Source organism: Amblyomma americanum, chromosome 2, assembly GCF_052857255.1.
Source record: "Amblyomma americanum isolate KBUSLIRL-KWMA chromosome 2, ASM5285725v1, whole genome shotgun sequence".
Taxonomy (NCBI): domain Eukaryota; kingdom Metazoa; phylum Arthropoda; class Arachnida; order Ixodida; family Ixodidae; genus Amblyomma; species Amblyomma americanum.
The window spans coordinates 149991279-150004536 of NC_135498.1; the positions used below are offsets into that span (position 1 = coordinate 149991279).

The following is a 13258-nucleotide window of genomic DNA, read 5'->3' on the forward strand; positions in this document are numbered from 1 at the left end:
TAGTAGGGGATGAACCCAGAGGTTAGCTACCGTGAATGAGGAGGTGTTGATGAGGTCGGCAGAATTCGCTACCTGAGGGTGGTTGGCACGCTCACAAGCAGGTTCTTTTGCGATCGCATTGTTACAGCTAATGGTCATTGGGTACACTTCAAGCTTTTTTCCTTGGGACCTGGCGAAACGGTTTTATACAGGATACCTGTGCGCAGACCAGGATTGTGTGAAATATCTCTAATCCGCTTTATACGCCATGCGCAGCGCCTATAGGGGCGCCACTGAAAGAATCCTAGCGGCAAACTTTCGAACCGTAGGCGGGCCGCTCGCCAGGGCTTCCCGCTGCCACTGCAAGCTTGGCCAAGATACGCGTGCGTCATTCCCTGCCCGTGGGCGTCCCGCACAGTTAATTTTGCAGTGAAAACATGCGCACGGGAATCACGGACTGCATGAGTGGAGATGTAGCTGATATTACATCTCACAGGTACGATAATAATTGCCAAAGGCGAACGTCGCCGAGCCTTGCTATACGGGAGGCTGATCATAATATGCCGTCTCTGCCGACAGGCATTTACCCAATGAGAAATCTTTCTCATGTGTTTTTCATCCGAAATATTCTACCCATTTACACCGAAAGCGTAGATTTCTCGCGTGTTGAGGCTGTGGCATCGGACTTGTGATTAATTAACACAGATGCGTTGTTGTTAAAAGGCAGCGATAATACAGCTGAGAAAAGAAGTGACCTTAATTTTTCGCAAGCGAAATTAACTGCAGATTTTTTTAGATGGACACTGCGTAATTGTTGCTGAAGTAAAATGAGATAGGCCTCGTTTTCACGTGTGCCATTATATTTATCGCTTGACGGAATGTTGGCAGGTTACATCTTGCAGCTATGTATATTAGCGGTACTAACATTAACGTGAAATAGATAAATATTCATGTTCTTGACAACAGATTAGTTTAATTGTCGCTGGTGAAAAGAGCGATAGGCCTGAGAACAAGGCACAGGAATGGACCCTTTGACGAAAGAATTTTATTGCACTGGTATGCCATGCACATATTTGAAGTCCCCTCATTACAAGCGCGCAGCGTATAGATGATCTTCTCGGGGAATGCGACTGAGATTATACCAGAAAGACATATCGCTGAAACGGGGCCAACTGACCAGAGCAGACCATTTCTTTTTTAATGTTTGCATTTAAAGGCTTCGTACATTCATTTCGCGTGGATTAGAGTGGCTTTTTAGGCGAAATGCCTAATGCGCAGCGTTTAAATGCTCGTCCAGTCCGGTCCGATCTCTTCCATTCCATGATCAAATATAATGAATCGAGTCCAGCAAAATTACCAAGCAGTAACAAAGCAGACGAAGCTGTGTAAAATTCGTGAAACTAAGCATGGCGCGTAAAACACTTGCGGGCAGCATAGCAATGTCCGACGGCTATAGCCACCATAGCTGCGAAGTTCAGGCTTTTTGACCAACATGAAGTCAGACGACAAAGCTCTCGCAAGCGATGTAACGTCGCAAGAGTACAGTACTCACAAATGCGAGTGCAATAACACTGCCGTTCTATCTCGAGAGGCCAAATTGCAATGAAAAGTGCGACCGGCCTGGCAGATTATCAACATGTGCATAGTGGAGAGCGTTCATCGATGATTTTAAAGTGACAGGCTGCATTTAGCCTGTTGCTTAAATGTTGAGCAAAAGCCAGTGCCACGATAGGCGCGTGCACGGGTTCTTGTTTGGTGCATTCTTTTTTTTTCGTCTTCTGGTTCTAAATATAGCCAAATCATTGTTATAAGCATACAGAAGCAGTGAGGCACTCACAAATTGGCTCTTTTTTTTAAAGCGCACTTACAGCAAAAGACGGGCGACCTGCCACATTTGCAAACAGCGTGCCTACTTTGCACCTTGCGAGACATAGCAAGAGCTACTGGGCGTGAAACCGATGGCTGAATGTGAGGGAGACAGAAACACAAGAAAAGCAATAATCGCTCTCGCGTGCAAATTGAATACGACACAAACATTTATTTTTCTCGTCGGACAGCTACGTCCAACCGCTGTCGAGCGAAGGCGCGTAGAAGACACAAGGGCGTGTTCCTTGAGAATTTTAAAAGTTTTTGAGCAGCCAGCTACTCAGAAGTACCTTCGTGTACATCACTGAAGACTTACATGAAAATATATCCGCGATTAAGGGATATTAGACACGATGTAAGATATCAAATTATAAGCCCATAGCGAAAGCGCGCTGAAACGGACTGGGAGAGCGGGAGAGGCGGCCCGCTCACGCTTCGCCGGCGTACTCTAACAGGCACTACAGCCACAGTTTTGCGCATGGCGTGCAGATCCGCACACAGTGCTCGAATAGACGTTCCGCGCGAACGATTGTGCCGCCCCCGCCTCCCCTGTTACTGACTGTCGCTGTCGAGGCATAGAGGGACTCCGCGTGTCACGCTTGAAGCCATTTCCCAGTCGAGCGTCAACTGTTACTCGAGACAAGGATAGTCCCTTCCATGTGGTGGGGAATTGGTTTTGTTTGTTGATGTTGGCATTAGAAAAGATGGCACATACTCACTCAGGAGGGCCAGCCAAGTAACGGGAGGCAGAGATTTCTATAGGCCTGTGCATAATAAAACAAAAGAAACGCACGCAAAAGAGCAGCAGCAGTGGGTTCTAACTCAACTAGGACGTGACCTGAAAACTGAGGTGTTTGATGGAATTATTCAAAATAGAACATTGCAAAGAAAAGAAAATATGCTTACAATAATTTCTAAGGATATTTTAAACTGTAGAGAATATTCTAAGGATATTTTATTTTCTTTGTATCATTACATTTTGACTTATTTCATTATTTTTTTTCTGTTTCATCTAAACCTTTTTCCTTTTTCAGGTCCATGTCCTACTTAAGTTTGAACCCACCAAAATTAGTGCTAGCGTCGTGCATCAACCTTATCTTTATATGTTAATACTAATCACCATCTCCCACCTTCGTCTTCGTTATTAAAGCCATTTCTGCAGGTGGGAACGCCTGCTGGAGGCGTCCTCGGTCTCACAGTATGAGTTAACAAGCACCAGAAATATCAAGTTTTATTCACTGTCAGGTGCACCCCACAAAGTGATGCCTCAAATATATGGCGCAGCAGCCAAGAATGCATTCTGCATGAAGACATCATTCGTGCGACGGTACCCCTAAATGCTGGCTGAAGAATACGTGCACGGAGTTTCGTCTTTATCTCTTGTTTTAAAAAACAGCGCAGTCGTTTGAAAAGAAAGAGGAAGAAGAAGCAATGTCAGGTGTGAATGTGCGCACCAGATCTCGCTCTGACGCATCGAGAAAGCCGCCGGGCAGCGACAAACAGGTAAGAGTACTCCTTAACTTACCCGAAGCAGGGAGTTGACAATACATCGGTTCAAATTTGTGCTTTTATCTTATACGACTCTGCCGTAAGTGAAGATTATTGGGACATACACAGCTGTCTAGAGAGTGTGAACTGAAATATGTGACCTAAGATACCCCGAGGGGTTCCGCAGCAGTGAAATGGGGAAATAGACTACAACCGCTCTGCCGCAGTTCATGCTTAACGTCCAAGGCAGGCGCTGTGGATTGCGTAATACTGCTTTCTCTACTGATGTAAGCTGGTGTAAATTCCTCGAATTTACGGAACTAGAGAACCAACTCCGAAACGCCTCTCCATCACTCGCTCCAGTCATGCTTCTTCGCTGGCTCAGAAGCATTCCTGCTTGGTACAGTTTGTTGTGAACTGAAGAACATAATATTTCTACAAGCGAACTTCGCGCATTTGAGGGACACCGCTGGAAGAGGCGCAATCGTTTTTCACGCTACATTTCTACAGCGTATCGTGCACTTATGTGGGTGCTCAAGCTTTGAATATCGTTTTATCGTTTGTTTCCTGCAGTGAAAGACAGCACATTGACAGCAAGCCTCGGAAACACCAATATCGGGGACATATACAAAAGCACAGTCTCTGCCTATGCATAAGACCCAAAAATTGGGTATCAAGACATTATACGTAGTTCTAGCTTTTTGCTTATTCCGTGTGAAGTAACAAAACAAATTGTTCTATATTCATACTTAGGTGTAGAATCTCGGTCATTGGAGTGAGTTCTTCTAACTGAAAAAAAAGTTAATGTGAATTTTCTTGCGTACTATCCAATCACAAACGGTCCTTACAATATTATGCGTTTTTACTTGAGCCTTCTTCTGCTAGTGTTGCTAAGTGAACCTTCCAGGTGTCGGAAATGAATGCGCAGGCTATGTGTTTTTGAAGCATGGTATTAGAGATGACAACCGCTATACGGCTTCACAGCTTGCGAATTGCCGTATTCTTTCCTTTGTCGCAATTTTTGCCGAATAGTGAGTATCGCGCTTATCCACTCGTCCATTCCAGAACCGAGAGGAAGAGAGAAAAGTCAGCCCTGTCATCATAGCCCCGGAAGTGAAGGTGCTGTGCCTTCTTCTTCTTTGTTACATGTGCAGTATAGCACACGAGTACCGCATATTTTGTTATTCCGCTCGAAAAGTGTGCGCCCAGACGCCCAGAGGACGAAACAGCAACGACCCCACTTACTTTCTTCGAGCTTGATAAAGGTTGTGGAGTGATGCTACTAACCTTTATAAAGTAAAAGCACTATACACATGCTCCATTAGCACAAAAGCCACCCGCCGCCATCTACGGCGCGAAATTCGGACGATGTCATAACGCCGGTGTACGATGTCACAACAAATATAGGCGAATATGTATAGTATGATGAAACGTAACCTACTATGACCTATGACTCGTATTCATCTTCATGCTGCAACATGTCGGGAATCAGCACTTTAAAAGTAACGTAATGCAAGGTGTATAAAGTTTGTACAGTTTGCATAGTCGTGCCTCGCAGAAATAGTCGTGACTCATAGTCATCCTGCAACGTGGCATGAGTGAGCACTTTAGAAGTAACTTTTTATGATGTGTTTGGAGTTTCTACAAAACATGTCGCGTAGTCATAGTAGCAACTCATAGCTTATAATCATTGTAGAACGTAGCTGACCCAGCACTTCTAGGACGTAACATGACTCAGCAATTTGCAAGTAACGTGATGCAAGGTGCATAGCGTTTGCACAAAGTATGCGTAGTCATACCTCGTACTTATGACTCAGTCATTCTGCAGTGTAGCGTTGCTCAGCACTTTCATGCTTTCGCATTCTGACACGTAAGCAGACTTAACTGTCTCTGCCGAATTTTTCGTGTCAATGGTTCTCGTGGCAGAATTTCCAGGATTTCATGACACTCTCACATAGTACGTTCTTTCTGAAAATTTTGAACTTTACCAACCTCTTTTTTTCTGCAATCAAATGATCACTGCAGGTGTGTTCAAGAGGGCCCAGAACATTGAACCGTGAAGTGAACATAAGCAAACACTGCGACCAGACCGCGGTTCAGTGTGGCGATTGGTGTTTTAGCTACTTGGTTTTACAAAAATACCTATCGTAAAAACTTTTTTCATATAATTTTAAAATTTACAGTTTACATTGGAAAGTCAAGTGAAAATGCATATGCCTATACAAGCTGCTCTTTGATACAGGTCCTCATCTCTGTTTGAAGGTTTGAAAAAATCCAAGAAGTAAAAATCCTAATAGTTTGTTTTTCAATATTTCCAGCTGCACTGGAAAAAGACAAAAAGTGCCTTCGGAGTACCTAAAACTGCAGCATGATCGTATAGCACGAGAGTATCTCGTCTAAAACAAAACTGTCATCTTGTGTTGGCTCATACTTTATGTATCACAATTTCGTCATACCTGTCTTTTAAAAGACTTTTTTAATGCATTGTTAATTATTAGGACAGGTTTTTTTTCCGGCTCATCTATCCCATCTTAATGGCAGTCGGGCCCACACTGATAGGCACTTAAAGGACGGTAGACACGAAATTACGAGGCTCAGAAACGGAAACGACCACCTTTCTGTGATGCCCTCCAGGCAATAGTAGCACTTCCTTTTGGTGAGAAGGTGTTTTAATTTGGTTTTGTTCACAGCCTATATAGAGACCTCACAAACCAAAAACCCATCGGCAGTGACATCTCCGCGACGAGCAGCGACGAGCAGTCGATGCAGCATAACAGCATGACGGCATGCAGATACCTATGACGTGTAGTAGAGCGCCGTCACGCACAAGGGTGGATCTCGCTCACCGATCTCGCCTGTCGCGACTTTCTTGACAAGAGCTCCGCCATGCCCACGTGGTTCGTGCTGTCCGTCCGGTTATAATTCGGCTGCTGTGCCTCGTTTGGTGTGGCTTCCCATCCATTCACCTGCCGAGGCTATTTTGGGAGGCTGGTCATGGTGGTGTGGCTGATTTTTGCCCCAGTAAAACGGACGACGCTGTTGTGCTTCACGTTTTCTCCAGTGATGAACGCCACGAACGGCAGGGGTAAATTTCGTACGCGCCACTGGCCGCTACCACTGGATCCCGCACAAGAGAAGCAAAATTCGATCCCTTCATTTCTCTCCGAACTTATACAACCTGAAGCCCGCGTACATGATGGGAGTTTGGGCTGTCAGTGAAGAAGTCGCGCCTGAAGGACGGCGCCGTTCCGAGCATATGCCCCAGCCCCAACAGCGCTACTGAAAACATTGAGAGAGTGCCGAAGCGACTAAACCCTAGGTTTGTTTACCAACCTGCACTTTGCTCGTGGCTTAATGTCCCGCTTGACAGATATTTTGCTGAAATAACACAGGTGAGCGAGAAGTCTCAGGGCTCGATTGCCAGTTCACTGGCCACAGATGTGACAACTTGACGCCGTAGTTTAATAGTGCGGGTACGCTTGTTTGCCAAATGTGTCTGTTCTCTCGCGCGATCGTAAGCCCTGGATGATTTTCCTAGTACTTATAAATTCTTTGCTCGTCATCCTCGCCAGAATGCGGCACACGCAGTCCACGCATTCGAGGCGGTCAACCCACTCGCAGCGACGAGGCCCGTAATGGGCTAAACAGTGCCGTTAAAAAATAAAAATCCCCCAACGCCATTGCGTTTCAGTTTCAGACCTACGGACCACGGTAGTAACACCGATAAAAGAGCACAGATGAGTAATGGCCGCTTAAAACGCCTAAATAGCGCGTAGGCTTGTTACAGGTCCTAAGCCAAATGCCAATACGACCGCTACACATCAGGACAGATTTTAAGGCTTGCCGCGCGCGTGGCGACAGCGTCGCGAGATGTTCTTTCATGACACCTGATCAGAGCCTTTCTAATCTAGGGGGCGTCTCCAGCTTGCAGACGTTCGTGAGTGGCGACACCACGGGTTCCCGAGCATCCGCAGGGGGATGATGAGGAACAGTGCATCACTGCGGACCCGAGCACCCACGCCTAGCCGTGCGTGGCATCGCCGTGTCCGGAGAAAAGGGGATCCTAGTGGTTGAGCCAATGCCGAGCGTTTGGGCTCTTAAGGCCCCTCGGCGGAGGCAACACACCACTTTGGCGCCCCAGCTTCCGCTAGACGGCACCTCCGGCTTGACCCGACCGGGAGAAATCGGCAGTCGCCTTTTCCTATCCTCCCCTTTCTTTCACTTTTCTACCCCTTTCTCACAACTATCCTGTCTCGTATTAACTTCTTCGTTTTCCCTTTTTTCCTGGCGGCGAGGGTTAACCTTGCGTGGCCAACCACCCTAAGTTGCGTCATATTTGGTTATAGTTAGGATGTACAGTTGGCGTTGGCAGGTCTTGCTTGCAAGTTTCTGTCGCATTCCGTAGTTGGGCTCCATGGTACGCGGCTGGCACCATGACCGAAAAACTTAATTTTTTTATGGCTCCACTTCTTTCCAAACATGATCGCTCTCTCAAAAGAGGGCGGAACGAAGCAGCAGATTTTTTTTCTCAGAAAAGAGACAAACATTCATAAAGTTCCAGGTTATCCACAGTCAAAGTGATAAAGAGAAGCCAGAATAATATCTTCATTCCTTGTCTCTAAATGCTTAATCTATACCTTGGGCCCTGGCTACAAGGTATCGAAAATGGCCAGCGGTGACTTGCTGCTTGAATTTCGTGACACCATCCAGTATTCCAATCTCTCAAACATAGCGTCTTTAGGGGACATCTCTGTCTCCGTGACCCCCCACCGATCTCTCAACACAGTCCGAGGCGTAATCTCTGCAACTGACTTTATCCATCTGTCAGAAGCCGAAATGCTTCAAGGCCTATCCGATCAAAACGTAATTGCCGTTCACAAAATCAAAATCCGCAAGGGCAACAAAGAAATAGATACTAAACACATGGTCCTTACATTTAACACCAGCACCTTGCCCGAGACTATCGAAGTTGGATACCTGAAGGTGAACGTCAGGCGCTACATACCCAGCCCCGCCGCTGTTTCAATTGTCAGAAGTTTCCACGGCTCACAAAGTTGCCGCGGCCGAAAAACTTGAGTGAAATGCGCTTCGAAGGACACCCATTCTGAGGAATGTGGCGCAGTAATACGCTGCGCGAACTGCGAAGGAGACCATGCTGCGTACTCTAGGACGTGTCCGTTCTGGAAAAAGGAAAAGAAAATAATCACCTCAAAGACCGAAGAAAATATTTCATTTTAAGAAGCGAGGAGGCAATTTTCCTTCACCAATACATTCTCCTTCACAGCGAAACTTAACTTCGCTGATGTGGTGCGCAGGGGCCTAGCACCAGACAGCGCTCCGGCACCTGCCGAGGCCGCTTTCACACAGCCTTGACAGGGCCATCCACGCCGCGGGAAGGGTCCGCGAAAGTTGCCCTGCTATTGCCAAAGCAGGGAGCGCCGCTCCATGGGTCGGCATCTAGCAGGACGTCCCTCCGTCGGGGGAGGCCTGAAACAAACACAACCGCGGCTTATCCGCGGTCCTCAAGCACCTCTGGCGAGGTGATGTATGTAATCCCCAATCCGTCCGCTTTGCAGCGGCGGAACAGCTTTCTACAGAGCCCTCATAACGGGCTCACCACATAAGTAAATCTCATTTCCTCTCAAAACCGCAAACACGGCTTTTTTAATTCAGTAGAACTGTAGAGGATTTATGCGGAATTACAGTGACATAAAACATCTTTTAGTGTCAGCGTTACCCATCGTTTTATACCTTCAGGTGATCAATCTTGATCCACATCATGTGCATGTCCTGAAACATTATAAAACTTTCAGACGCGACCGCGAGCAGGCAAATCGAGTCTCGGGAGGCGTTGCGATTGTCGTTCAAAGCGGCGTTCCGCCTCAAGAAATCAAACTGAAAACAAAACTTGAGGCTGTTGCAGTCAGCATCGTCAGCTACAAAACACTAACAGGCTGTTGTGTATACATTCCTCCACATTTTATATCGCAGTCCATGATCTACAAGAACTGATCAATGAACTTCTAGAGCCATATCTGGTAGTTGGGGATTTTAAGACGCATTCCCCTTTTTGGGAAGCGAGCGCTGCGACTCAAGGGGGCAAACAGTTGCAGATTTTTATTCTCACAAATAGTATATAAGTTTTAGACATGGAACAGGCCACATACTGCCCTCCAACCTCGGGCAATATGAGCTGTCTAAATTTGTATTTTACTTCGCCATCAGTTTTTAATGATTTTACATGGGATGTCATTGACAACCCATATGGCAGCGATCAGCTTCCTGTAATAATAAATTTGACATCTCCACCAGAAATCATGCCGACTAAACCACAACGTTGGAAGGTGAATTTCGCTGACTGATGACTTTTGAGAACGCAAGTAAATTTGGAAAATATAGTTTTAGAAAATCTCAGCATCGATGAGATATACGAAATGTTCACGAATTTTATAATTGCTGCTGTACACTTAGCTATCCCTCAGTCTTCAGGAGTGGTGCGGCAAAAAATCAGTGTGGTGCACAAAAGAATGCAAGCAAGCAAAAAAACCAACAAAATTGAGGTTGCGGTAAATTTGGCTGGTATTCAACACAGGAGAACCCAGCAAATTTTAAAAAAGAGCTAAAGCTTGGTACGTCCGTCGTAGTGCTCAGAGATCATCATGGCACCGCTACGTGTCATCCATAAACAGTCAAATCACATCTAAGAATTGTGGGAGCAGGTTCGAAAATTAAATGGCAACTTCTCACCGTACACACTTCCGCTTTTGACAACACCTGGTACACAAACAAAAATAAGGAAACAAGCAGACATATTATGCGAGCAGTTCGCTGTAGTCTCTAGTTTGTCACGTTATACCCGCTCATTTCTAAAATACGAAAATATTGCCGAAAAACAGACTTCCAAGAAGTGAAGGCCTAACGAACAATACAATAGATTAATTACCCTCCAAGAAATCACTAGAGTATTGTCTGCCGGCAAAAAAACTGCTCCAGCACCCGACCAATACACTATAAAATGCTGGACAATCTTTCCCAGCCTGCTGTAGAGGCACTTTTAAGATTCTTGAACAAAGTTTGGGTATCAGAGAAAATACACAAATTCTGGAAAGAAGCAAATATTGTAGTATTTCTTAAAATAAGAAATCCATCAACATATCCTAGCAGGTATAGACCTTACCAGCTGCTTAGCCAAATCCTTTGAATTTGTTCTAAATATGAGATCAACTTTTGTTCTAAAATCTTCTGAACCTCTTGACAGCCACCAGTGCAGTTTTCAGAAGGTATGCTCCACTGCACATCACATAGTTCGTCTTGAAAATACTGTCCGAGAGGCTTTTGTTCATAAGAAGCACTGTTTTTCAGTGTTTATTTGATTTGGAGAGGACATACGACACGGTCTGGAGGTTCGGGATTCTTCATGACCTTGCCGAGCTGGGTATTCGAGGTAGAATGTTGAATTGCTTATAAGACTTCTTATTCAACCATTCAATCCATGTGCGCCTATTAGGTACAACCTTTCTAGGAATTTCATCAAGGAAAAGGGAGTACCTCAGGAGTGTATTTTAAGCGCTACTCTCTTTGTTGTAAAAATGAACTCTCTTAGTGAAACCATCCCAAGGTCCGTTATGTACTCAGTCCGTGCAGACAACCATGAAATAGCTTGTATATCCTCCAATGTATCAGCATGTGAAAGACAAACACAATTACCAATAAATAAACTGGCAACGTGGCCGGAGAGAAATGGTTTCCGATTTTCCCCACAGAAATCGGTCGCAATTCTTTTCTCACTCAAAAGTGGCATACATACAGATCCCATTCTACACTTGATAGAAATAGAGTTGCCCATGCAAAATGAACATAAATTTCTAGTTATAACATTTGACAGAAAGCTCACTTTCTGCCTCACATTAATGCATGGGAAAAGAAAGTGTCTCTATCCCTGAGATAGAAAGTACTTTCCCGAGATAGAAAGGGAAAAAGTATTTTCTCGAAAACACTGGAGTTTCGATAGGACATGACTTCTGATAATTTATCGCTCTGTAATACGTCCTACCTTACATTATGAATGCGTAGCTTATGGCTCAGCGAGAGCATCGTACCTTAAACGACTGGATCCGGTACATAATTAGGGTTTGCGTCTTTCCACTGGAGCATCCATGACGTCGCGCATAAACAGTCTCTATATAGAAACACACGAGCCATCACTTACGGACAGAAGAACGATGCTCACGTGTTCGTACATTCTAAAAATCCGTTCACTACCTAAACACATCTGTCACCAAATAGTCACAAAGTGCCCATCCAGAAAACTGTTTAACAGCAAACCGCACGGTACCAGGCCACTCCTCTTGGGATTTGAAGAGATGTGCCAAAATCTCGGTGTACTAGACACATTGCCTGGCATTGCTGGAAGACGACATCCCCTGCCGCCATGGTAGAATTTCCCTGAAATCTGCGATTTCACACTTACACATTTAAGCAAAAAATATACTCCATAACAACATATAATACAAGAATTTGTTGGACTCGAGGAAAAATGCAGTACTTGCACAGAGTTTTATACAGATGGCTCAAAAACAAAAGTTTGCGTTGGAAGTGCAGTGGTACAAGGAAACTGCAGACAGAGTAAGGCTTCCACAGTGTGCATCAATCTTCACTGCCGAATGTTACGCCGTCTATCTAACCATTCAACAAATACTAAAGGAGAACCTTAAAAACAGTATTATTTACACCGACTCGCTAAGTTTACATACAGGTCTCCACTCTTGAAATGCAGTCACTCCTATACTTTGTGATATCATACACATCTTAGTAACAGCCACAGCAAAAGGCTAAAAACTAAAGCTCTGCTGGATACCAAGTCAGGTCGGAATTAAAGGCAAAGAGAGAGCAGGCTTATGCGCTGCTCAAGCACGTGATAAGCAAGTCAAGAAAATACATATTCCGTTAAAAGATTGCATTAACTTAATACATCTTAACATAAGACACAAACGGAAATCCACCCTGCAGGGGGGCGTCTGCAGCTTGCAGACGTTGGTGAGTGGAGACACCACGGGTTCCCGAGCATCCGCAGGGACATCCCCGCAGCAGGGTGATGGTGAACAGTGCATCACCACGGACCCGAGCACCCGCGCTTCGTCGTGCGTGGCATCGCCGTGTCCTGAAAAAGGGGATCCTGGTGGTTGAGCCGATGCCGAGCGTTTGCACCTTTAAGGCCCCTCGGAGGAGGCAACACACCACTCTGGCCCCAGCTTCACGTAGACGGCACCTCCGGCCTGACCCGACCGGGGGAAATCGGCAGTCACCTTTTCCTATCCTCCCCTCTATCTTTCACTTTCCTATCTCTTTCTTAAACTTTCTTGTCTGCTCCTCCCTTCTCGGTCTTTTCACTTTTCATAGGCGGCTATGGTTAACCTTGTGTGGCGAACTATCCTGGGTTTCGTCATATTTGGTTATAGCTGCAGTGTACAGCTGGCGTGAGCAGGGCTTTCTTCTAAGTTCCTGTCCCGTCCCCTCGTTGGGCTCCATGGTGGGCGGTTGGCACCTTTGCCGAACAACATATCCATTTTATGGCTTCCCATTCCTCAAAAACTTATCACCCCGACAAAAGGAGGCGAACCGATGCCACTGAAGATTTCATGCAAGGAACAAAGAAAAGTTCTGCCGAATATCATGTAATACATTCCGAAATTGAAGAAAAGCCAGCCCGAATCTTGTCCCTCTTCCAAGTACAAAATGTCTGACTGATGCCCTGGGCTTAAAGTACAAATCGAGTAAAATTGGCAGTGGAGACCTACAAGTCGAACTTGATAATGAATCGCAACAAGGAACACTCTCGAACATTCAGTCCATTCGAGAAGTACTTATCACTATCACTGCACATAGATCGTTGAATACCGTCCGTGGCGTAATTTTCGACCCTGCC

General features: G+C 45.5%; 1 protein-coding gene across 1 annotated transcript in view; it reads left to right on the forward strand.

The window, feature by feature from the left end:
* The first annotated feature begins 3276 nt into the window (after positions 1–3276).
* The window catches only part of LOC144120145 (neprilysin-1-like), a 114247-nt gene continuing 104265 nt past the window's right edge, over positions 3277–13258 (forward strand). The window contains exons 1-2 of the mRNA XM_077652580.1: positions 3277–3348; positions 4399–4452. Coding sequence (XP_077508706.1) covers positions 3277–3348; positions 4399–4452 — 126 coding nt within the window. The remainder of the gene's footprint in view (positions 3349–4398; positions 4453–13258) is intronic.